The sequence below is a fragment of the Diaphorina citri genome, unplaced genomic scaffold (assembly GCF_000475195.1).
Source record: "Diaphorina citri unplaced genomic scaffold, Diaci psyllid genome assembly version 1.1 scaffold261, whole genome shotgun sequence".
Classification (NCBI taxonomy): domain Eukaryota; kingdom Metazoa; phylum Arthropoda; class Insecta; order Hemiptera; family Psyllidae; genus Diaphorina; species Diaphorina citri.
In genome coordinates, this window is record NW_007377698.1 from 73,023 (window position 1) to 99,193 (window position 26,171).

Below are 26,171 nucleotides of genomic sequence, written 5' to 3' on the forward strand. Positions count from 1 at the left end.
AGTCTCATTCGAGCAGGATGAGAGTGTATATTTTACTATTTTCTCGTGAAAATATATAGGACAAAAACAGGTCTATCCGCATTAAAAGTTAAAAGACATACAGAATTTCTTTAAACATTATATTTGGTTTCCCTAATCCATAAGGAGTAAGAATATGTTCTAGGTGTTCAATAAGACAGGATTTTCCAGGAATCTAAAAAGATTTCGGCCAGCCTAGTTTGTAAGCGCTAGGCCGCGGGTTCGATTCCCGCCCGGGGCGGATTTTATCCTGATGGGATAATGTTCGTTCTCGGAGCGGCTGGCTGCTTTCTTCTTTCCTGCCTTCCTTCTCTCTTCGCTTTCGAGACGATAAGACCATAGCAGCTATCGTTCTCTCTATTTTCTTCACCTTTTCCCGTATACAAAAGGGAAAAGGGGTCGGTGTCCTTTTTTTCAGCCTTGGTTTTGGCTACCTCCATCAAACCTCTTACAAAAAATTAAAAAAAAAAAAAAGAGACGGAGTTATTTTTCCATTTTGTACAGTGAAGAGGTAGAAAACCTAATATACAGGTACATAGGTAGGTATATTGGGACTTACATATAAAACACTGCTATTACTATAATTCTCTTATACCTATTATTATTGAGAAGACCTTTTTAAACCATGTTAAAACATTCTGACATATACTGGGTGAGACTAGTCTGAATAAATCGGTTCTTACAGGGTGGCATGATCCACCCATAAGTAGAATCCGAATTTTGACAAGCGGTTTATAATTTTCGACTAGTGGTTCATTGAACTGTAGAAATGGCGTCTACGGAGCTCCAAAGGCCTTAAGGTTTTCAGCATAATATACCTGCCACATTTAATGAAAATCGAACTGACCGATGCTGGATTAAATAGAAATAGACAAACGAAATGCAAAATCGTTGAGTTAAAACTTATAATTCACTTTGTTCCAACAAGGCCCGCGAACGCTATCAGCTATCAATTTAATGAAAAAGAAGAAACTGTGGAAAGCTGGAAAGATATAGGAAAATAAATGGGACTTTACCAATAGTTCATAGTCGTAAAAGAAAATGAAGGATCTTTATTCTTTTGTTTATTGTGGTAAGGAGGGAGGAAGCGTAAAGGCCATCAGTACGGTTACTTCCCCATCATAATGGTTTGATAGCTTTGTATGTGGATATTGTGGATTGACAGAGGGAACTGCAACTGCTAAGGTCTTATCGTCCCGAAATCGAAGAGAGAACAGAGGATAAGAAAAAGCCAGCCGTTCCGAGAACGAACCTTATCTGTTTAGGATAAAGTTCGCCCCGGGAAGCCAGCCGTTCTGAGAACAAACATTATCCCATCAGGATGAAATCCGCCCCGGGTGGGAATCGAACCCGCGGCCTAGCGCTTACAAGGCAGACGTGCTACCCTCCAACCTAACGAGAATGGCTTGTAGGTATACAGATTGATCGATTAACAAATCAGAACCCATGATAACTTTACGTCTTTTAACTCATGTAACACTTCCAGATGGCAACCTTACGTCCATACGTCCTCACTCCCTCCTTGCTTCATGTTAGTAAAAATCAACCTATATAAATGAAAAGGGGTTATTCAGTAAAAGCCACTAAGATATGTGTGTATGTTACAGTTGGAGTCAACTCTAATGGTCGATCTTACCACTTATGGTCCTATATAAATTAAAAGGGGTTATTCAGTAAAAGCCACTAAGATATGTGTGTATGTTACAGTTGGAGTCAACTCTAATGGTCGATCTTACCACTTATGGTGGATTTCACCAATGACTTAATGCGAGATTTCACTAATCGGAGAATTTTTAATTATCCAAAAAGGAGTTTTTAATAATCAAAAAAGTAGTTTTTAAAAACTCCTTCTTTTTGGATGATTGAAAATTCTCCCATTAATGAAATCTCTCATTAAGTCATTGGTGAAATCCACCGTCAGAGCTAACACTGCGTCAAGGGTTTTCTTTGACGTCACCCATTTGATTTACACAGTATTTATTTTTTGAATTCGGGATTTTTTTTTCCTTTTAGGCGCTTTAACTATGCGTTAAATCATGTCCATCATTAGAAATTCTCCCATTAGTGAAATCTCTCATTAAGTCATTGGTGAAATCCACCGTCAGAGCTAACACCAGTGTCAAGGGTTTTCTTTGACGTCACCCATTTGATTTACGCAGTATTTATTTTTGGAATTCTGCATTTTTTTTTTTTCCTTTTAGGCGCTTTAACTATGCGTTAAATCATGTCGTTCGCGCTCTGAATTCTGGAATAACTTAAAACTCTCTGTGGCAAGATCGGACATAAGTGGAGAATGAACTTGAACTGTTACATGTATATATTATATAGGGAAGTCCGAGATGAACTAAAAACAAACTTATTTTTTACCTTCCTTCTTTTCTTTTAGTTAAATTCTTCAAGATTTTCATGTCGTTCGCGCTTGGAATTCTGGAATAACTGAACTGAAAACTCTCTGTGGCAAGATCGGACATAAGTGGAGAATGAACTTGAACTGTAACATGTATATTATATAGGGAAGTCCGAGATGAACTAAAAACAAACTTATTTTTTACCTTCCTTCTTTTCTTTTAGTTAAATTCTTCAAGATTTAATAAATCAAAGGCGGTCTTGCGATTATTTCGATAAGGTTTTTCAGTTAAAGAGCTGGAAAATGAGAATCTACCAAAGTATTTTTTTTTCTTCTTCATACGATCTCTAGGCAGATGTAATTAAGATAAATTGATTTGAAAAATACCATTAAATTTTGTAAACTTTCGATATTTTGCGAGGTCACGACTGTTTTAGCTTTTTCTTTTGGAACGAACTTTCAAAGATCATTTTTCAGAATTATCACACTTTTGACTTTAGATGCATTTTCCGCAACATTTTATAGGTGGATCGAACTTCCATTCAAATTGTTTACTCAAAAGCAAGAGCTCCATTGACATTAAATACTCAATAGTGGCATAAAAATAGCAATTCCTCCACTTAATATTTTTACTTTTTCTTTTTTATTTGAATACATCCAAGCGGGCAGTAATAGCGCTAGGCCAAGTTCAGGCCTCAGCTACATCCTTCAATCAATTTGAGCCTTTGATATATGCTAAACTCATCAAACTAGAAAAACAAAAATGTGTCACTACTATCCTTTTTTTTTCAAATAAAATAATAAATCAACTAAAATAAAGACTATAAGAAGAAAGAAATATTAGGAAAAAGAAGAACAAGGGTAGAGAGAAACGTTTAATGAAGAAAGAAATATCAGGAAAAAGAAGAACAAGGGAGATCGAACCAGAGACCCGAAGTCCTTCAGCCGAGTCAGTCGAATGGCAGCCTGAAAAAGAGAAATAGGTGAGGCCTCGTCACAAATGTCGTTCCCCGTTTAATACACTAGGATAAATTTTATGACTTGGATTCGAACCACCAAATTCCAGATTCAAAGTATTTACCTATTATTTGTTGGTAAGTATGTATGATTTATTTATGTAAATAAATGAAAAGTATTGTTATTAAAAAAAAAAAAAAAAAAACTGAGGTATTAATCCAAAAAGCTGTGATTTTGAACACAACTCGTATTGTGCGAAAATTCTTGAGCTAAAAGATGAGAATACTTGGTACCCACCCGTATCTCATCTGAAAAACCGGCATAAAGCCGAGTAGATGTATTAATCACCTTCAAATAATAATAATAACCAATAGTCATTACGCTCATTAATCTGGAAAAACTAAAGATCAATATCTACCATCTGATATAAATACTGAGAACCGGCGTGAACGACCTGGGATTCCAGAGTTAAAACGCCTTATTAAAAAAAAAAGTGCCAAAAATCAGTCATCTTCTCAACAACTGGAATAATAAGAAAAGTACTTGCAGAAGAAGAATGAAGAATTAAGTACCTACATGTGAACAAACAGTACAAACATACAGCAGAAAACAGGTTGAAATGGCAATGGATCGCGAAGTAATTTGGCGACCGCGAGGTACATTCGGCACGGCAATTGGAACAGGCAGGTTAGGTCGAAAAAGGTGATGACCGTAACGATTGTTACATCGCGATCCATTGCCATTTCAACCTGTTTTCTGCCGATAACCTGAGTGCCGTGTGTGTTCACAAACCCTATCGCCGTTCCACATCGTATCTCCGAACAAAACCCAAGTTTTTATCAAGGTAAGACACCAGCAATTTTCCTTTGTGTCCTTCGTGCCGTTCCTGGAGATGACAACATCACAACTGGATCGGGCGCATTGTTTGGGTCCTGTGCGAGCTGAGGAGGGGGCCAAATAGGGATTGCAATCTCGCGAGATTCACGCTTTTTTTCGATCTCGCAGGGATCTAATCTCGCGTCAATTTTTACTGCCTACATTTATCTTTTTTCCCCCATCCTCAAAGAACGGAGACATCTGAGTTCTCCTTTCAATACTATTTTCATAGCTCCACTCTTGGTATTGCTATCTCGATGCCCGGGTGCATGAGTCACTTATCCTTTCACTCATCAATATTCCTTTGTTTTCAATGAGATTTTATTGCTATCATGCTGTTGTATCTTCACAATTCGAGTCAGTATGAAAAAGAAATTACCTGGTCCCGAGAAAGATACATTTAAACTGGAGAAAAAAGCCATCTTGAGAGCCGAAATTAAGAGATTCCTCTTCGGGCAGTGGGTGTGCTTTTCCACAGCACGGGCATGTGTTACCTGAAGAAGCATTGGCACGATCCTTGGATAGGGTAGCTACCATGGCACGTTTGACTGGTTGGGATTTACTCTCATGAGGATAGGTTTTCACACTAGTATGACCCGGGGCTTGAGACATGAGCTCACTTGTAGCCACTCGTTCTTGAATAAACTTGAGGATCTCGGCGTATGTGGGGATACCATCTTTACCGACACGAGTATTCTCATAGGCTTGTCTGGTGGCTGGATCAAGTAACCAGGCGTGGCTTGTGAAATACGGGAATGGCATCAGGTTTAAGTTTAAGTGATACTGATTTTTGATAGCTACCAACAGTATCAGAAAACACCAGAGGGTACTTAGTTAAAAGATTAGTTACAAGACATTCAGTATAACGTACAGGTTTACAGTTGGAAGTGATATGACCTATTTTATGGCATTTTTTACAATGATGGTTTTTATATCTACAACTAGGTCTAACATGACCTGCTTGTCCACAACAATAGCAAACAATGCTATTCGGTTTGGAATTAAGAGATGATTGGGAAGTAAGCAATGATTGGGAGGGCTTCTTCTTGATTTGATTCTTTCTACCTTTTATAAAATTCAAATTCTTGACCTGTCCATTGTTATGCCCTGAGAGGGAAGAGCAATCCATAATTGCTGTTTCCATGGTGACTGCCAACTCAACACATTTAGGAAATGACAATTCACCACCATTGACCATCTGCAAGTAGTTTTCGCTTAATGGATGGGTCACGGATACCCCACACTAGTTGATCCCGGAGGGCATCTTCCAATTGTCTGCGTACTTACAGTAATTCACCACCATCTGCAAGTAATTTTCGCTTAATGGATGGGTCACGGATACCCCACACTAGTTGATCCCGGAGGGCATCTTCCAACTTGTCTGCGTACTTACAGAATTCCGAGAGCTTCTTCAAGTTCTTGACATATTCAGATATGGTTTCATTTGGCAGTTGTCTTCTCTCACGGAAGTTATACCTCTCAATGAAGAAATTGGGAGGGGGAGACGAAGAAGTTGGGAGGGGGAGAAACGTAATCCAACAATAACTTCTTCAAATCATTGTATGATTTGTCGGTTGGAGTAGCTGGGAGACACATTTCCCTAATTGAATTATAGGGCGTTGGTCCCAGATATGAAATAAACAGGACGGGGTCGTAGCCCATTGGGCGGCATTTCTCTCGCCCACCGGGATGTGAACCCCGGAGACCAGGTTGAGAAGCGAGGCGTAACCACGCATGAAGGTCTCCACGTGGGGGGAAGGGAAGAGGAGCACCGAGTGGTCGAACGAGAGCCGATAGAACCACCATTCTTCTGTAAGTAATAAATATGTAAAAGAAATGCATAATGAACAAAAGTCTTCAAACAACAATCTTCCTGCCTCGGTGGTGTAGTGGTCTAGGTGCTCGCCTGGTAAACAGGAGGGCGTGGGTTCAATCCCAGCCGAGGTATGGACTTTTATCCTCAATATAATTTGAGAATTTGACCACAATAATAGTAGTAGCCTACTGCTGGAGTAAAGGGACTTTTCAGTCCTATGCGAGCAGTATAAATAAGCACTATTATTATTATTATTATTATTATCTTCAAAAAAGTCTTGTGCGCCAGTTCCGCAAGGATAGCTGAATGGGTGACCATAAAAGAGCTGAATGGGTGACCATAAAAGAGCTGAATGGGTGACCATAAAAGAGCTGAATGGGTGACCATTAAAGAGCTGAATGGGTGACCATAAAAGAGCTGAATGGGTGACCATAAAAGAGCTGAATGGGTGACCATTAAAGATCTTAGCAGATATAAGACAGATATTAGTGAACCTTTAAACTTAAAAAAGAGAGAAAAAAAAAGAACATCAACGAAACTGTTCCAGACAGTCACCCGTCCAAACACGAACCATGATCAACGTTGCTTAACTTCATTGGAAACTGGTGCATTTCAAAGTGCTCTATCTACTGGCACACCTATTTTCCCCATACGTTATATCAGGGAGGGAGGGAGAGGGAGAGGGAGAGGGAGGGAGGGAGGGAGAGAGGGAGAGAGAGAGAAAAGGAAGATAAAGGAGAGAGAGAAAGAGAGCGAGAGATTAACGTTGAAGAAAACGTTTGTTCCCCTCCTTGTTGTTTTGTATTCAGTGCATGTGCATTTTTATCCATCTCCCTCTCTCTCTACCTTGTCTTTATCTCTCTCCCTCCCCTTTCTCAATTACTCTCTCTTTCTCTCTCACACTTGTTTTTCGTTCTCTCTTTCTCCCCCATACCCCTTCTCTCTCTCTCTCTCTCTTAACCTTGAATTTATTTATGTATCTGCTATTTCTTCAATGAGGAAGAGAGAGAGAGAGAGAGAGAGAGAGAAGTAGTAACCAAGAAATCAATTAATCCTATGTACTGTAGAACCTCGATTATTTCAACTTTCTACTTTTCCAATACCAAAATCCGTTGGTTTTTTTCTATCTTTCAAAGATCATAGAAAGTGCCAATTAGTTGAAATAATCGAGTTTTCTGCTGTATTTGGATTGGAGAAGCCAGCCTACTATCCGTTCAGGTCACGCTCCCGTCACAGTACGTCCCACGGCAGAGACCCGGGTTCGAATTTCGACGGGGTCAAAAATTTTCCATCATGCAAACGATTGATACCGTGACTGGATGTTGCGGGGCCCAGTCAGCCTCTTTAGGAAAAGGAGTAGCTATGACATATAAATGCGCATAGCGACCGGTGCCAGCACGGTAGGTAAACATTGGGTGGATTATTGAGATATTGGGAAATCCTACAATACTGCAGTGAGTACCAAAGTTGTAATATAATAACACAAAGAAACGGCACGTATTGAGGTGTTTTTTATTTTATTTAATAAGAATTCTGGAAACACACTTACTCGGACGGTTTGAATGAGGTTCTCTGTTTCACACAGCTGAATGAAACTCTTGAGAACAACACCTTGTGTTTCTTTTTCGTTGAAACAGCTCTCGTTTGCCTTTACCCCAGTTGCCATCAGCAACAGAACAGCTGTTAATTAACCATCTCAGCGATATTTTTGTTCTCCAGGAGTAATTATTGTACCCTCAGTGTTTTCTATTTTCATTATGAGATGCCAAATTATTATTCTGTGTTTCAGCGCTCGGTGTTCCCGCGTCGAGTGTTTGTAACACTATTGTGTTTTGTCAATCTATCCTATCCTTACCTTAACCCTTTACCTTTACCTTAACCCTTTACCTTTACGTTAACCCTTTACAGAAGCCACCTTTACCTTAACCCTTTACAGAAGTCACCTTTACTTCAACCCTTTACAGAAGTCACCTTTACCTTAACCCTTTACGCTTTATTCACCCACAGCATTCCTGACTAATCTATATTGTATTTTTCAGTCATACCATGTCGTTCTCCAGCGTACTAAAACAGTCTCTTCCAGCCACTTCCCGTGTATCTCACGCCCCTCGTAACAACTTCAATAGGAACTTGGGTCAAACTCCTGCCCCTAAGGTTGATAATTTATATTTACCTAAAAATTGCGGTTTTTCTCTACCATTTGACCCTTCTATACCTATGGACAAATACCTCATTGTATTTTTCAGTCATACCATGTCGTTCTCCAGCGTACTAAAACAGTCTCTTCCAGCCAGTTCCCGTGTATCTCACGCCCCTCGTAACAACTTCAATAGGAACTTGGGTCAAACTTCTGCCCCTAAGGTTGATAATTTATATTTACCTAAAAATTGCGGTTTTTCTCTACCATTTGACCCTTCTATACCTATGGACAAATACCTCTCTACCTTTCCAACATCAGTGGCGGTTTTCTTACGTGTACTAGACTTTTATCTGTGACCAAAGAACTGAAGTTTTGTATGACGTCCTATGAAGCAATGATTTTATATGAAGTCCTGGAAAGTACGTGGGGCCAAGATTCACATTTGCCTCGGAAGTTGAAACATTATGAATAGAATAGAATAGAATAGAATATAATTTTATTGATCATGAAAATACATATAAATTGTACATGAAAATACCAAATAGGAATAAGTAATGACGATTTTGTCAATAGAATATCTTTTTCGACATTCAGGTAGCACTAATACAGTTCAACTACGACACTGATAACAGGAAAACTCTCTTTGAATGAAATGAACATTTTAAATTACAATGCTCAAGTTATGCATTAGTAAGATTGAAAAATATTTTCTATTCGATCTTAATTATTTTCAGTAAAAAAAAAAAATAAAAACTTAGCAGTAAAAGGTTTGCCTACATTAAAATTGTATTAACGATATTTTGTTTTATGTCGGAGCTCATTGGTTTAATCGATTCAAAGATTGAATCGAAACAAAGGGATCATTTGTTGATTAATCAATTTATTGAGACACAATAGGTATTTCTTGTTTTCTTTTCTCTTGTATTGTCCAAATGAAAGAGATATAGTCCAATAAGATGAGTTCAAAAAGTAATGTTTTCAGGAAAAAATTCCCAAAGTTTTTTTCTCGACGGTTTTATATGTATTTTTCCTTCTTGTCATTTTCTAAATGTTCTTCTCTCTCTCTCCCCCTCTTATTTATCCTCTCCCTCTCACACGTTCGTATTACAGCACTTAAACTCATCTCTCTCCGTCTCATTTGAAAAAAAAAAGAGAGAGAACACAAAATGCAATATCTCCCTCCTCTATCTTCTCTTTTTCTTAGTTCTACTTTTCTTCTCTCTCTCTCCCTCTCCTTGTCCCCATTCATATTCATATACTAACACGTCTCCCTTCTCTCTTTTTTACTGGTATTCTTCTCTCTCTCTCTCTCTCTCTCTCTCTCAATCGTATTCATCCCCCCTCTCTCTTTCTCTTCCAGACACCTACATATTTTTCCACCTCTCTTTCTCACCCTTCCCCCCCCTCTCTCTCTCTCCTTTGTTTTATGTTATTCGTTTCTTTACCTCTTTTCCAATACGTATGTATCTGCCACATCCTCTTCTCTCTCTCTCTCTCTCTTCTTTCTCTTTCTCGCTCTCTTTCTTTCTTTCTCTCTCTTTCTTTTTCTTTATTTCTCTTTCTTTTTTTTTCTTTCTTTCTTTCTCTCTCTCTCTCTCTCGCTCTCTTATTAGCACACGTATCAGAGTTTCAGTCAGCCATCACGTTGATTACCTGGGACTTCTTACATGGCAAGCAAGCGCGTTACCAGTGTTACCACTGGGCTAAGTCCCTACCAAACAGAGGATCACCAAACTTCAATACTCACAAAAAAAAAAAAAAAAAAAAAAAAAAAAAAAAAATCAAATCTCAAATTGTTTGTGGTAAAGCAGAGGTTTTTCACAACTTTCGTGGATATCACAACATTACTAAGTGCCTTCACAACATTCCTTTGAAATCAATTTCCATATTTCAATAATCTTTTACTTTCCTTATCCTAATAGGAAGGAAAGTAATGTAATCGGGTTTACACTGGTAATGCCGCCACTGGTCGCTACTCGATTAATGTAGCTACTCAATTGTCCTCACGAGGCTGAGTGCATCCCAAACTCAAAGAGCCGAAAAAACCTCGGCCCCGCCGGGAATCGAACCCGGGCCTCCTGAGTGCAACCCTAGTGTGATACCCACTCGGCCATGGAGGTTGCTTCATCAATACTCACCATATGAGGGGAACCTAGCCCGTCCTCTCCATTCCTATCTTCATCCGATCCAAACTCGATCTTATCCGAATCAAAACCGAGTTTATCCGAATCGTCCACGAAGTGATTGGGTGACGAACTGTTGGACATTTGGGTCATGTGATGACCCAGGTTGAGAACCCCTGAAACAAAATGAAGCACATGAATATTTTTACTAATGTGCATTTTTTTTCTCCATATTATTCAGTAATCGCAAAACTGAATCATTTTTTTTTTTTTTTTTTTTTTTTAGAGGTTTTTAAAGTACCTGCCAATGTACCATGTGGCCCGCATAAACAGTTGAAAATACGTGTACTAGTCCGTGTCAATACTCACTGTGTTTCTTGGACCGATAGCTGAGCAGAAACAGCGTCGCCATCAGCTTCATGAGTGAGCGCGAATCCAAACATTGGTCCTGCGCTCTGCGCACCGCGCGCTGTATCCATGGCAACAAATGTGTACAGTCTATATGCGTGTAGGACATGAGCGTAGAACATTCCCCTGACTGATCCATCCACTGTGTACAGGGAGCGTGATGCGTGACAGCCAGCATGTCGCTCAGACATGACTCCAAGTAAGACACAAACACCTGAGGAGTAGAAAGTAGAAGCATGACATCTTGACATCAATGAACGAACGGAGTGATTTCTCGGTTTTAACTCGACGGATTTGCATTTAAATCCCGTTTACAAGTTAAGCAAAGTTCTTTTTAAAAGGTCTCGTATAGACCTCGTTAAGACTACTGAGTTAAAGGGAATTTAGGTCCTTTATGGGCAGGATAAACAAGGTATCCTTCCTTATACTGTATTCTATTCTATTTACTGAACCAATAGTCTACTTACTCAACGACTCATTGGAACCAAACCGCCTCCTCATTCTCCTCCTACATCCGCCCAGGATCTTCTTGATGTCCTCCTCCCCATCCTCGTCACCTCCATTCTTATCCTGACCGCTCTCCAGTCCGGGGGTCGCGGGTTCCATCTCAGCGGCGGCTATTAACTGGCGCAACTTATCCACGGTGGCGGTCAACAGGAGGCCCATCAGCTGGTAGGTGAGCGCCAGACAGACACCGTGCTTTTTGCTGTCTGTGGAATGACATGATCACTTTGAAGTTCAAAACACTTCTAATTAAAATTCTACAAATTGCTACGAGGGGGAATTGACATGCTCAAGTTTTCTACCTGTACACAATAATCGGTGGAATAGAACATCCAGTCCATGACAACCCTAAAAAAATATCGGGGGAATCGAACACCGGAATCGAATCAAAAGTCGGGGGAATTGAATGCTGTCCGAAAATACCTGTACTAGTCCGTGTCAATACTCACTGTGTTTCTTGGACCGATAGCTGAGCAGAAACAGCGTCGCCATCAGCTTCATGAGTGAGCGCGCATTTTAAATCATTACACGAAAGTAAAATCGAAAAATTAAATCAAGAATAATAATAAACTGAATATTAAACAAATTAGGTAGGTACATAGGTACTGATCAAAAAATTAAATCAAGAATAATAATAAACTGAATATTAAACAAATTAGGTAGGTACATAGGTACTGATTTTCTCTAATCACGATAGAATAAACTACGGGCTAAAAAATTCCCGGAGGGACGGACCCAGCTTGTTGTGTATGGGTAATAGACTAAGGTCGATGGTTGGTTCTCCGTTATGGGCGCCTACTTACGCTTCTCAACAGCTTAGCCGTATTAATCACATTGGTTCTCCGTTTTGGGCGCCTACTTACGCTTCTCAACAGCTTAGCCGTATTAATCACATCATAGTAACACTTCTTCCACAGTATATCCTTCGCTTCCCGCCCGTAAGCCAGGGGGTCCTTGAACATAAGCCGCTCACAGTACGACTTGAGGCGCATGCGCTGAGCTTCCAATGACGTGGTGAACAGGTCTAGCACAGTGCTCGCCTTGGATCGTTTCACCTCGAGGAAGCGCTGCACATCGTTGATCGACCTGAGTGAGGAAACAATAAACTTGAATTAAAATAGGGTTTCACGATTCTCTTTCATTTATTTAACCTCTAATACTCTGTTAGCTCAACAGTCTTTAAGTAACACCCATATTTATGAACAAAATGCTGGCTCTTAAGTTCGTGCTAAGCATAGTCTCAAGGCATTTGATTGGTCAATTTTGACTTGAGACTGATCTAAGAACGATCATTCTTGTTCATAAATACGAGTGTCAGTCTATTCAAACTGAACTTAACGGGCTGTTAGCTTAACAGGCCTTTTAGGGACTGAAAAACTATAGGTGAAATCTAGTGTAAGTCGCTGTTAAGGTTGACGTAGCGGTTTTAATTTTAGCCAGGTACTAGTAAGAAAAACCTTTTTAATGAGTTCAGTCGCTCACAGTACGACTTGAGGCGCATGCGCTGAGCTTCTAATGACGTCGTGAACAGGTCTAGCACAGTGCTCGCTTTGGATCGTTTCACCTCGAGGAAGCGCTGCACATCGTTGATCGACCTGAGTGAGGAAACAATAAACATTGAATTAAAATAAGGTTTCACGATTTTCTTTCATTTCTTTAAACGCTAATACTCTGTTAGCTCAACAGTCTTTAAGTAAGTCTATTCAAATTGAACTTAACGGGCTGTTAGCTTAACAGGCCTTTTAGGGACTGAAAAACTATAAGAAGTGAAATCTAGTGTAAGTCGCTGTTAAGGTTGACGTAGCGGTTTTAATTTTAGCCAGGTACTAGTAAGAAAAACCTTTTTAATGAGTTACCTGCGAGGGAGCTCTGCTCGGGACATTTGATGTGACGTCATCGCCTACGGGAGCGTATACCGTGACGTCAAAGTTCACGATTTACCGGTACTTTTTAAATCCATTTATCTCGGGATCTAGAAGTCGTAGAAGAAAAAGAAAAATTCCGTTGGTCCTCATTTTTCCTGCTTTTTTAATGAGTTTTTTCGGATTCACCCATTAGGGGGCTTGTAAGGGGTCCCCAAAGGCTTTGATGGATGATTCAAAATCTTATAGGAGACATGTTTGAAAAATCCATAAAAATCCGACAGACCGCTTCAGAGTTTTAATGAAACAAACAAACCATTAACGATTCAACCACGGAAAAATCATCACGTTAAAACTTAGACCTCTCTTCGTTCGTTCTATGCAAAATTCGACTCACTTGAAGATGCGGGAAGAGTTGTCGAAATCTTCACTGTTGGAACCGCTTCCTCCAGTCAAGAGTGCCGGGTTCGATTCCAAGCTGAGACCATTGAGTTTTTCATTAGGTCTGAGAACAAAGTAAACAAGGATTTGGTTAGAATCGTAGTACATAGACCAGTGTTTCACCGCCGTTTTTATTTCGTAGCACTGAAACAACTGCTACATTAGACGCATGTGGTCTGTGTCGTAGCATGCCCATCCCGTAGTATGTCCCTCATCAGATGGGCGATGAATGGTCATCCATCCGAGTAACACGTTTGGATCAGCAAAATCAACTCTTTGTTTCATTACAGATTTTCAGCAGCAAACGGTTTCTTCAAATTAAATTGATCCCAAGGACAAGGTAAACCCAGACCCTTGACAAATGGAGTGTGCTTGAAGGCATTTGATTGTCAAATTTAAACTGTGGTTATCAAATTTCGCAAAATTTGCAAAGTACAAACCTCGATGAAACCATACTTCAAAGATCACTCGATTTGAATTACAATTTGCTCTGAAAAAAAATTCAGGGTTATCCAAACAAAGGCCTCATTCTAGAGAGCGAAATTTCCCAAAACGGCACACTGTGATCTGTGATCGAAGAGAAATTTGATTAAAACCCTAGAAATTTGATAAAACCATCCGAGCGGATTTTTGAAATAAAATTCAAGCCCTCCTCAGTAACAACTGGCTTGGAAGGAAAAATCATGCTAGACTATTATTTTATCGACGTCCTCATGCGTTTCTTGAAAAGTAACAACTTCCTAAAACAACAGCTTTAGATAGAAAAGAGCTAGGCCGAGGGTTCGATTCCCGCGGCTTGTCTCCTAAAGAGATAAGGTTTGTTCTCGGAACGGCTGGCTTTCTCCTATCCTGTCTTCTTTCTCTTTGCTTTCGGGTTGGGGACCGAAGTAGTTACGACCGTAGCAGTTACGTAACTGCCAAGATCTTATCGTCCCGAAAGCAAAGAGAAAGATAACAGGATAGGAGAAAGTCAGCCGTTCCGAGAACGAAATATTGCGAAATGTGATGTGCGAAGTTATAAAGTTGCTTTGAGAAACAGGTTACTGATAAGTACCTACCTAGATCGCTATTTTAGATATCTGATTTAGGTGCTTCACTTGGCAACTCCTGACATTCTTGCCAATAAGTTTAGCAATGCGTTATGGACCACTGACTTATTGCTTATTGCTAATTGTACTTCAGGTATGTATCAACTCACCAAAATAGAGAGATGGTTTAACATGTGGTAAGTGGTATCTATTGGAGAGTAATTGATCCAGAACAATAAACCAATTGGCAATGCACAAGTTAATAACTAGTTGGATTATACAATTAGACAACCACCTAAGTATTTGAATGCTGATTAAAAGAAAGTCCATTTTACAATAACTATGTAGGTATTGAATGGTTCATGCAAAGTTCATGAAAATCGCTGATTATTTTAAAGGCTTTAATGTTTAATGGCAGGATAGTGAGCTCTTCCACCCAACATAAAATTTGATCATTGATTTCCTCACATTCTTGAATATGGAAAGAAAATTTGGTTATTGAATATTGGGCTTTGTTAGACCTTTTGAAAACCTGGTGGTAGGTAGGAACCCCTTCATAGCACATTTTGTTTTGACTCAACTCCTGACCTGAACCATTTGTCTAATTTTGATGAAATTCGGCAAACACTCAATGAACTAGGGTTTCCTTTCCCATCTAGAGATATTTTGATGTTGATATGAACATGACTAGATAAAGGTTATTTTCCGTTTGGGAAACTGACCACTGCTCCATTTAGTTTCTATTCAAGCAGTGGTCAGTTTTCCACAAGGAAAGTACACATATATACTTTGGTATGATGTATTTTTAGCTAGGTAGACACTAACCACAGCATTCAGTAGACCCTATTCACAATACCACTGTGGTAAAACCCACGAGTCCACAATACTCGGGTTGTAGGATTGAGGTCACTAGTGCACCACAAGATGTTGACATTGCAATTTGAATGAATTTGTGTAAATTAATAACTATGCCATAATACATAAATGAATTATATTGAGTTACTTATGCCCAAGACCTCAACCTGAGTTTAAATTTGGTCTAACTTTAAGAAATATTTTGGTACTTGTTCAGATAACATTAATGTTAATGGAAAATTGCTACAAAAAGGAGCTGTCACAAATTAGCAGTGACCAATGTTAATGTAGGGTTAGGCTGAACACAAAAAGGAGCTTTTTTTCATTGTCATGGCTTCTGAATAATTACCTTTTTTTCCAACCCCTGGCCTATGTAACCCATATCCTAAAAAAATCTTTGCATTTTGCCAATCTTTTGACAATATGAAAATTTAACTGTGTTAAACATTAATGGTCACAATACATTGTTCCCTGAATAATAAGAAAAAAAATATTATAATTTCATGATTTGAACCAACAACCTCCAGATCCAAAGATTACTGTGCTAACCACCACACTATCGAGGTTGATGTTATGACAATATAACAGAAGAAAACCTTTAAAAAACATTGCATAACTATTGGTAGGTATAGGTGGTAGCTGTGACATCAAAATTTTGTGAAATTTCAGGTGTAAAGTTGCTTTCCGGAAAGTTAAGTTGTCAAGTTATTTACAAAAAGTGCATATCATACAATAAACAATATGTGGGTGGATCTCCAGTGCCCACTGCAACAAAAATGCCCTAGATTAATTTATATTGCCACCTATACAAAATGTTACAGATACAATTACACAGACAAGCTCAGATGTCCAACATCATATTGAGTAGGATGTGATGGTTCGTAATATAATCACCTTGGTTTCTTTCTGTTTAACCTTGGCCTCTTAGCCGACATTCTTCCACATGCAACTTATCCAGCCATTGCTAAATAAACTTCTGTTTATGAAAACGACAATTTAACATTAACTTGACATGGAAAACAAAACTCAAAATGATTTCATTTCCTAATTGGGAAACAGCCAAAGTGCAAATATACGTTGGGAATGTAAACAACACAGTGTCACCGTTGTGCAATCCAGTGACAGATTGAACTTTCTGATAACTGTGGACACAAACATAAATCTTTTCCAAAACAAAACACTTACTTACCTCAATATTTTGAATTTCTGAACTTCGTTGGACGTTGAATCCATTTTTGTCATATCGTGAAAACGACAATTTAACATTAACTTGACATGGAAAACAAAACTAAAAATGATTTCATTTCCTAATTGGGAAACAGCCAAAGTGCAAATATACGTTGGGAATGTAAACAACACAGACAGTGTCACCGTTGTGCAATCCAGTGACAGATTGAACTTTCTGATAACTGTGGAGACAAACCTAAATCTTTTCCAAAACAAAACACTTACTTACCTCAATATTTTGAATTTCTGAACTTCGTTGGACGTTGAATCCATTTTTGCGACTGTAGATGAATCTGAACACATGACAATTCGTCTGGTTGCCACTGGGAATCCTGAAATCAAACAGGTATGTTGTTTTCAAATGTCGGGAACTTGGCCATTAGGTCATTCTCCCAAGAATTTTTTACATTTTTTACAAGAATTTTTTTCAGTGTAGAACTCGAAAAAATTGCTCCTACCGGGCCCCCGAAGCAGAGGTCCGACCGGGTACAAAATCTATTGAGAAAATTTCCTTTATGTATTGAACATTTTTGGGGGATTTTTTTTTTCACATTTTCTCACACAAATGAGCTCTGATCTTGAAATTTGTCGCGACGACCTATGAACTCAAAGCGTTTCAAGGGTCTATGTTTACCTTGGGATCAATTTAACGTGAAGAAACCATTTACTGATGAAAATTTGTAATGAAACAATAACTTTATTCAAATTGAGTAAGTAGGCTCCGTGGCATAGTAAGTATCACGGTATTGCCGGGTTCGATTCCCAATGGGGTGGAAGTTTTTTCGGCTCTGTGCTTGGAGTTTCAGGTGTAGAGAGGGTTTTGTCGTTTTCATTGGTTTGGTTTGGCAGGCGACTACGCTTCCAATGTACAACAGGCCATAGACCTGTCTCACATTTGAAGTGTAGACGCGCGACTTTTAGTAGAGTAGTCGCCTGAACAACCAAACCTACGAATTCCAATGTGCAACAGGTCTTACAGTAAACTTACTCTAGAATAGAGGGAAGTGTCTGTATTGCCTGCAGCCCGGGCTAACATGCCTATCCCGTTCATAACACAACTCTCCGCATGATTGTTCTGGCATACTTTCAATGTGCAACAGGTCTTACAGTAAACTTACTCTAGGATAGAGGGAAGTGTCTGTATTGCCTGCAGCCCGGGCTAACATGCCTATCCCGTTCATAACACAACTCTCCGCATGATTGTTCTGGCATCCTCGCTCAAAGTATGGGGGTGTCTGGGGATCAATTTTATTATTTTCATTATAAAAAATAAAAAGAGAGTTAGTAAAAAGAAATTAGGAATGTGAGTTTGTTTTTCTTAGGATGCTCAAACTTAATTACCAGAGAGGTTCATAAAATTATAAATATGTAAAGCAAAAGTGTCCATGGGCCTAAGCTGAACTTGAGAACTGTAGGTATGGTTAAGCCAATCCAGCGCCACAAAGTTTGACTTTTCAGGGCAGCTAAATTTTGGAGAAAAAAATAAAATGAGATTACATTTTTCAGAATTTTAACTTTCCAATGGGAATGTGAGTTTGTTTTTCTTAGGATGCTAAAACTTAATTACCAGAGAGGTTCATAAAATTATAATTATGTAAAGCAAAAGTGTCCATGGGGCTAAGCTGAACTTGAGAAATGTAGGTATGGTTCAGCCAATCCAGTGCCACAAAGTTTGACTTTTCAGGGCAGCTAAATTTTGGAGAAAAAAATAAAATGAGATTACATTTTTCAGAATTTTAACTTTCCATTGTTGTTGCTCAAACTAACAGAGGTTCATCATCAAAGAAACATGGAAATCAGAAACAGACTAAGAAAGACATGCAATTTTCTTACCTACCAAAGTCATTTTTTCTTCATCGGAAAAATTCTTGTCCCTCATAAGTAAGCGTCCATATTGGAAGCAGCTCCTGCCGTACCCTGACTCATCACAATTAGCCTTGTAAACTTTCATTGCCTTCTCCGGGTCTTTTTGAATGGCATCGAGGAAATCTCCAAGTAAATGACATGCTGTAGAAGGAAAAAAAAAATGTTTGTTTTTTAGTCTGTTTATTCATGTTTTTTTTTTTTTTTTTTTTTTTTTTTTTAATGAAAAACCTTTTTTTAGGTGTCTGTTTATTCATGTTTTTTTTTTTTTTTTTTTTTTTTTTTTTATAATGAAGTACCTTTTTTAAGGATTTAACTTAGGTACAGCTTATTTAGAAGTTATGGTGACACAAATAATGTAGGTACATGGAGTTTCAGAATCATCAAGTTAAAATTTAGAATTTGCCAGTCTATTTAGATTGGAGGGTAGTTTGCGTACTTGTGAGTGCTAGGTCATGGGTTCAATTCCCACCCAGGCCAGATTTTGTTCTAAGCAAATAAGGTTTGTTCTTGGAACAGCTGGCTTTTTTTTCCTCTTTGCTCTCAGGATGATAAGACCTTAGAATTTACAGTTCTCTATCAATATTCCTTTGAAAAAATTAAAAATAAATAGAATTTACTTTGCTAGTTCAAAACATTTTCTCAGTAAAACACCCAACTTCCCCAGATTGAAAATTTGTTCATATGTACCATCTGGATTTTTTTCACTGTAACATCCAAATCTGTATTCTATGCCCAAGTTTTTTGTGTACTCTTGTATCTCCTTCTCATCTGCCGAGTTCATTGTTTAGGTCTTTGGCTGGGCTGAAATCAAGGATCAGTACTAATTAGATAAAATTTACTTTATTTTGGACATGTATTTTTAGAAGAGGTAAACAGGCACAGGAATTTATGTAAGATCAGTACTAATATGTATAGTTGGTCCAAGATAGGGTCTCCAGATCAAATTTTTAAAAAGTAGGACATTTGGTTCCAAAAACCCGGACATTCCATCAAAAACCCGGACATTTCCCAAATCTTTTTTTTTCTCTTTGCTCTCAGGAGATGATAAGACCTTAGAATTTACAGTTCTCTATCAATATTCCTTTGGAAAAAAAATAAAAATAAATAGAATTTACTTTGCTAGTTCAAAACATTTTCTCAATCAAACACCCAACTTCCCGAGATCGAAAATTTGTTCATATGTACCATCTGGATTTTTTTCACTGTAACATCCGAATCTGTATTCTATGCCCAAGTTTTTTGTGTACTCTTGTATCTCCTTCTCATCTGCCGAGTTCATTGTTTAGGTCTTTGGCTAGGCTGAAATCAAGGATCAGTACTAATTAGATAAAATTTACTTTATCTTGGACATGCATTGTTAGAAAAGGTAAACAGGCAAATTTATGTAAGATCAGTACTAATATGTATAGTTGGTCCAAGAGCCAAAAGACTTGGCAAGCCACATATCACTGAATGACTCCTACAGCTGCTCTTACCACTGAGAGTGAACTCAGTGAAAAGAAGTCAAACGTTTTGGTAGACTCGTGTGGTCTGTGTCGTAGGATGTGTAATGTGCAGGAAGACCCTGATCAGATGGGCGAGAGGAGACGCAATACTTCCCACTTCAGTGCTGAGTCAGCACAGGAACACGAGATGTATTTTACTTTTGGACGTTTTGGTATTTGTGCAGAAGTCACGTCTGTGGAATATTGCTACCAAAGGAACTGGCAAAAACAAGCAGTGACCCTGGTTATTATAGGGTTAGGTTAAATACAAGAAGGAGTTTTCACAATTAGAGCAATGATTAGTGTTATTATAGGCTTAGGTTAAATACAAAAAGGATCTTTTCTTTTCCACAGACATGACTTCTGCATAAATTACTGTGGAGGAAACTTGGTTGATACCTGTCTTTTAGACAGCTTTACAATTATATATATATATATACAGATACCAACCATACCTGTTATAGGTATAACTTTAGTGAACCATTGGTGCAATAACTTTCTATTGCTATCAGCTAAGAACTTCTAAGAAGAAGATTGAATGAAATACTTACAAGCACCCCTAGAATTTGGTTTATCAACCAAAAGAAATCTGATAGTTGGTCACTTGATCCTACGAAATACAGGTTTCATGGTCTTTTATTCCTTAGAAAAGTAGTCCATTTTTTTCAGAACGCCCAAGTTTTAAAATTTTGCGTTGAATTTCATTGAATCGTGTTTTTTTTTTCTTTTAATTGTATTCATTTATCTAAATATCAATTGTAGTCATTTATCTAGTTATCTTAGATTCCTTACACAATGCTAACTTCTAAATCGGTGCTATGTTTCGGGATACTCTTTATCAGTTTCGCCTTCGTGGTAAGATATTTTTCTATAACTCGATTGGTTTTTACGTCGGTCGATGGCTTGGTCAACCAGTTGCCAAAGCAGTTAGAAATGAAGAATTTATTGAAACAGAGTTAGCCGTTTTTAGTTTGTCTATCAGGAGAAACTTGGGACTTCGAATCAAAAATTTCGCCAAACACTGATCAAGATCCAAGATCAAATTTCAGGGATTGTGAAATGTGAAATTTTCAAATTTTCGCGGTACTCCGTCGCTGATATGAGAAAAGCCGGGTGTATACGATGCGTGATTCGAGCCCTGTCCGGGCCCCTTTGTATCCCCCAATATTTTAGTGAAAAATTTGTGCTTTCAGAATATGTTGTATTGCCAGCCTAGTTAGCTTAGTTGGTAGCGCGTCTGCCTTCTAAGCGCTAGGCCGCGGGTTCGATTCCCGCCCGGGGTGGATTTTATCCTGATGGGATAATGTTCGTTCTCGGAACGGCTGGCTTTCTCCATCAAAGAGCTTCAGTGCCCGGGGAGGATTTTATCCGAAACAGATGATGTTCGTTCTCGGAACGGCTGGCTTTCTATCCTGTCTGCCTTCTACCTTCGCTGTTGGGACGATAAGACCAAACAGTTAGAGATCCCTCCATCAAACCTCTTCTTTTTCTTTTTTTTGTTTGTTACTTTCTATTTTTTTTGTTTTGTTTTGTTTTGTTTTTTCTTTTATTTTCCAGTGCTTCTCCTAAGTTTTTTGTTTGGTTTCAGCTCTCGAGGGAGTATGAGGCCACCACCTCCAGTTCAATCGTTGAGAGAGTTGAAAATTCCGCCAGAGACGTGTACGAAAAAGTCAAAGTGCCCCTGCAGAAAATTGAGGAGGGAAGAGACAAGCTGGCATCATCTTTAGACCACATAAGGGTGTGTGATTTTTTTATTTATTCCTTATTCCTTAAGGCATGGCCGTTCATGTCACACATCCATTTAGTGGTCTTGCTCGGCGTAGCTTAACAAAAACGAACCGGAAAATAGCCTTATTATAACCTTCACGGGAGTGCAAGCAATAAGTTCACAAAGTTTCATAGCAATCGGATGAGCGGTTTGGCCAGGCATAAAGTTCGAACATAGACTGACTTTATTTTCAAAACCGACAGTCAGATAATATCTAGCCGGTATCATAACAAGAATTTTTTTCATTAACCATAACTCTCGAAGGGTTTGTTCCAGTCCGTAGTATGTCCCTCATCACAGACTGATAAGAGACACAATAGTTCCCATTTAATAAGAAAATAATTCTACTTGACAAAGTATCCCGATTTGAAAATATGGTTAAACTTCCCATTCAGTTGCTAGTTGCTGGGTCAACAAGAGAACAACAGAAAGTGGGTAACCCGTCAATTTTTGCAATCGAAATACGAGTGCTTTTTTTGGTCAACTCTGGGACTTGAACCTGGGGCCTTCTGCATGACCAGCAAGCGCGTTACCACTGGGTTAACCAAACCATGCCCCTATACCCAAAAATAGAACTTTGTTCGTTCAGTAATCTCAAATCACGATCATGAATATTAGGTATCTGTGCGAAAGCACAGCCTTTTCACAGATATCACAGCATATTTACTAAAAGTGCTTCCTACACATTTAATTTCCATATTTCAATAATCTTTTTACACTGGTAATGTCGCCATTGGTCGCTACTCCGCACCGCGAACTTCAAGCACAGAGCCGAAAATACTTCGATCCCACCGGGATTCGAACCCGGGTCTCTGGTGTGCAAGCCTAGTATGTTACCCACTCGGCCAAGGAGGCTACTTCTCAGGATGCTACAACAATCTCAGGATGAGGACAACAGGGCCCTATGCAGGAGGGGGCCCGAGGGTCCAAACAGTGATGTACCGGGGGCGGATGTTACAAATTTTGGGAGTCTTGCCTACAGTATAGGAGAAAAGTTTGAGGGGGGGAAGGCTCGGCCTCCCTAAATACGGCCTTGGAGAACAAAGGAACCTTTGTCAAGTAACTGGTCAAATAACGCTTATTCATCATGATATAATATACCAGAGCCAAACGTCAACAACCCTTTCAATGTGGGGGTCCAACAGAGTTGAGACTCTTTTATTTATTTTCACTTTTGGAAGAGGTTTGATAGAGGGAACTGTAACTGTTAAGGTCTTATCGTCCCGAAAGCGAAGAGAGAAGGAAGACAGGATAGCAGAAAGCCAGCCTTTTCGAGAACGAACCTTATCTGGTTTATGACAATATCCGCCCCGGGCGGGAATCGAACCCGCGGCCTAGCGCTGGCAAGGCAGACGTGCTACCAACCAAGCTAACTAGGCTGGCGCCAAATTTCTTTAATAAAATTCATACAGACATATTGTTCAAGATAGATGGTGATTTGGCAAATTACAGACAAAAATAGGTTGCTCTAAGTATGATTTTTCTATTGCTGTTCGAAGGGGAGAGTATCTTACACCCATATTTATGAACAAAATGCTGGCTCTTAAGTTCGTGCTAAGCATAGTCTCAAGGCATTTGATTGGTCAATTTTGACTTGAGACTGATCTAAGAACGATCATTCTTGTTCATAAATACGAGTGTAAGAATCATGTACTAAGCTAGGTATATTGTGTTGAAAACTTTGAAATTAGGATACCTGGTACCTACTTAATACCAATTAACGAATTAAAATCGCTGAAAGGTTTGGTTTGGCAGAGGTTACATAGATCCCAGCTCACCTTAAGACCGTTCTCACATGTCGTGAGTTTCTTCCGATTTTTTTTTCCCAACTAACCTGTGGACAATGTATCCAGTGGCGTAGCGTCCATGTAGGGCGTGTATGGCGGCCATACACTCAAAAATTCCACTCAAATACCATTAAATATTGACTTTAAATAATTATTAGATAGATATTGTGATAGAAATTAGTGTCCGCCCTACACTTGGAGTTAGACCACGCTACGCCACTGAATGTATCTAATTTAAATGAGAGTGTTCCCACTACGCACGACAAGTCAGAACGGACTTTTAAATGTCAGATACCTAAAGCCTTCGCCAGTTGAGGGACATACGAGTATTCACATCAACGGAACCTAAAGGATCATCGCTGAAGACCATCAAAGGCCATTACTTACATATTTTCTCAAGTAAATACCTATGCCTTTTGTCTGACAATGAGATGAGTAGTCCATTTTTTCAGAACGCCCAAGTTTTAAAGTTTTGCGTTGAATTTCATTGAATCGTGTTTTTTTTTTTTCTTTTAATTGTATTCATTTATCTAAATATCAATTGTAGTCATTTATCTAGTTCTCTTAGATTCCTTACACAATGCTAACTTCTAAATCGGTGCTATGTTTCGGGATACTCTTTATCAGTTTCGCCTTCGTGGTAAGATATTTTTCTATAACTCGATTGGTTTTTACGTCGGTCGATGGCTTGGTCAACCAGTTGCCAAAGCAGTTAGAAATGAAGAATTTATTGAAACAGAGTTAGCCGTTTTTAGTTTGTCTATAATGTATGTAGCTGTTAGTCGAAAATAAGTCGGGGTGAAAGGGTTAAATGGAAAATTTCACTTCTCTATGCATATCTAGCTCATACCCCCTCCCCTCTCTCTCTCTACTCTCATTACAGGGAAAGGTATGATTGTGTCTACTTTTTGGATGTGTGTTTATGCCAAGTTTCGTTCGTTAGTTTCAGCTATTTGGAGGGACCTCCACCGCCAGTTCATTAGAAGCCAAGCTAGTCAAGGAAGCCCAACAGCTCTCCCACAAAGTCGAAGACACTGCCAAAAATCTGTTTGTCAAAGTAAGTAAGCTCTAGGTCGTGGGTTCGATTCCCGCCCGGGGTAGCGGAATCATCGGTTCCGTATCCGAAAGTTTTCCGGAAAGAAATTACACCTAAAAGTAGAATAGAATAGAATATACTCTGCTTGTACTGCCAGAGTGAGACTGAAAAGTCCCTTTACTCCCGCAGTCTAAGCAAGGTCTCATGTATTTGGTACATAATTTTCAAAAATAAATTACAATTTATTTAAATAGACCCTTGCTTAAATTAAAAAAAAAGAGAAAAAATATATATACAATATATACCTATATAATCCTTTGTCCTTTGTCCTTATATGAAGTCTATGTTTCTGCTAGATTCTTTTAAGCTTGACCCAACTTTTAGGACTGTTTGCCCCTAACATCAAAGAGTGAAATAGATACGAGTATTTATTTATATGAAGTCTATGTTTCTACTAGATTCTTTTAAGCTCGACCCAACTTTTAGGACTGTTTGCCCCTACATCAAAGAGCTTCAGTGCCCGGGGAGGATTTTATCCGAAACAGATGATGTTCGTTCTCGGAACGGCTGGCTTTCTATCCTGTCTTCTATCAAAGAGCTTCAGTGATGCCCGGGGAGGATTTTATCCGAAACAGATGATGTTCGTTCTCGGAACGGCTGGCTTTCTATCCTGTCTTCCTTCTATCTTCGCTGTTGGGACGATAAGACCAAACAGTTAGAGAGTTCCCTCCATCAAACCTCTTCTTTTTCTTTTTTTTTGTTTGTTACTTTCTATTTTTTTTTTTTGTTTTGTTTGTTTTTTTTTTCTTTCATTTCCAAGTGCTTCTCCTAAGTTTTTTGTTTGGTTTCAGCTCTCGAGGGAGTATGCGGCCACCACCTCCAGTTCAATCGTTGAGAGAGTTGAAAATTCCGCCAGAGACGTGTACGAAAAAGTCAAAGTGCCCCTGCAGAAAATTGAGGAGGGAAGAGACAAGCTGGCATCATCTTTAGACCACATACGGGTGTGTGATTTTTTTTATTTATTCCTTATTCCTTAAGGCATGGCCGTTCATGTCACACATCCATTTAGTGGTCTTGCTCGGCGTAGCTTAACAAAAACGAACCGGAAAATAGCCTTATTATAACCTTCACGGGAGTGCAAGCAATAAGTTCACAAAGTTTCATAGCAATCGGATGAGCGGTTTGGCCAGGCATAAAGTTCGAACAAACACACACACGAAAAAACAAATATTCATTTTTTATATATTAGATAACACTTTGTGTTGGGATAGGCACGCATGTCTATTATTTATAAACTGATAACACTTTGTGTCCCTTTCAGTGAAACTCTGAATCTATGCGATTTTTTTTCGAATGTCCTGTAGGCAATGTAATTCAAATGAGAATGTTCCCACTACACACGACACGAAAAAGTCGGAATCTGCTTATCCTTAAAAATTGTGCACCCATAGGTAATTCCTCTACAACTACCTGAAAATGGCTACTTGGTCTGTGGCTTTTGGCTTATAATATCTCTAAACTAGTGGTTGACCCGCCCTTTATACGGGATCAGCGTGGCATAAGAGTCATAACTTTGAGGTGCTGCCATTTTGAATCGGGATGGAATATGACAAATTTAAATAGCCTAT

The 26,171-nt window shown here is 38.9% G+C and overlaps 4 protein-coding genes across 4 annotated transcripts; 1 reads left to right on the top strand and 3 right to left on the bottom strand.

Annotated features, from left to right (window-relative positions):
• Positions 1-11,144: 11,144 nt before the first annotated feature.
• Positions 11,145-11,703, bottom strand: LOC103506772. The gene is made up of 2 exons (XM_026821752.1): positions 11,639-11,703; positions 11,145-11,395 (listed from the first exon to the last, which is right to left on the bottom strand). Exons 1-2 carry the CDS (start codon positions 11,688-11,690, stop codon positions 11,145-11,147), a joined length of 303 nt encoding a protein of 100 aa, XP_026677553.1. The 5' UTR covers positions 11,691-11,703.
• A 271-nt stretch (positions 11,704-11,974) lies between these two features.
• On the bottom strand, positions 11,975-16,616 carry LOC108252076 (protein SMG5-like). Its single transcript, XM_017443000.2, has 3 exons — positions 16,565-16,616; positions 13,449-13,556; positions 11,975-12,275 (listed from the first exon to the last, which is right to left on the bottom strand). The coding sequence occupies exons 1-3, from the start codon at positions 16,606-16,608 to the stop codon at positions 11,975-11,977; spliced, it is 453 nt and encodes a 150-aa protein (XP_017298489.1). The 5' UTR covers positions 16,609-16,616.
• A 126-nt stretch (positions 16,617-16,742) lies between these two features.
• On the bottom strand, positions 16,743-20,603 carry LOC103506773 (cytochrome c oxidase assembly factor 7 homolog). The gene is made up of 6 exons (XM_017443002.2): positions 20,504-20,603; positions 19,654-19,767; positions 18,440-18,609; positions 17,710-17,837; positions 16,832-16,934; positions 16,743-16,784 (listed from the first exon to the last, which is right to left on the bottom strand). Exons 2-6 carry the CDS (start codon positions 19,745-19,747, stop codon positions 16,743-16,745), a joined length of 537 nt encoding a protein of 178 aa, XP_017298491.1. The 5' UTR covers positions 19,748-19,767; positions 20,504-20,603.
• Positions 20,604-20,617: 14 nt separating this feature from the next.
• Positions 20,618-25,875, top strand: LOC103506774. The gene is made up of 5 exons (XM_008471177.3): positions 20,618-20,807; positions 21,541-21,690; positions 24,451-24,564; positions 25,395-25,548; positions 25,865-25,875. The coding sequence occupies exons 1-5, from the start codon at positions 20,748-20,750 to the stop codon at positions 25,873-25,875; spliced, it is 489 nt and encodes a 162-aa protein (XP_008469399.1). The 5' UTR covers positions 20,618-20,747.
• The last annotated feature ends 296 nt before the right edge of the window (positions 25,876-26,171 follow it).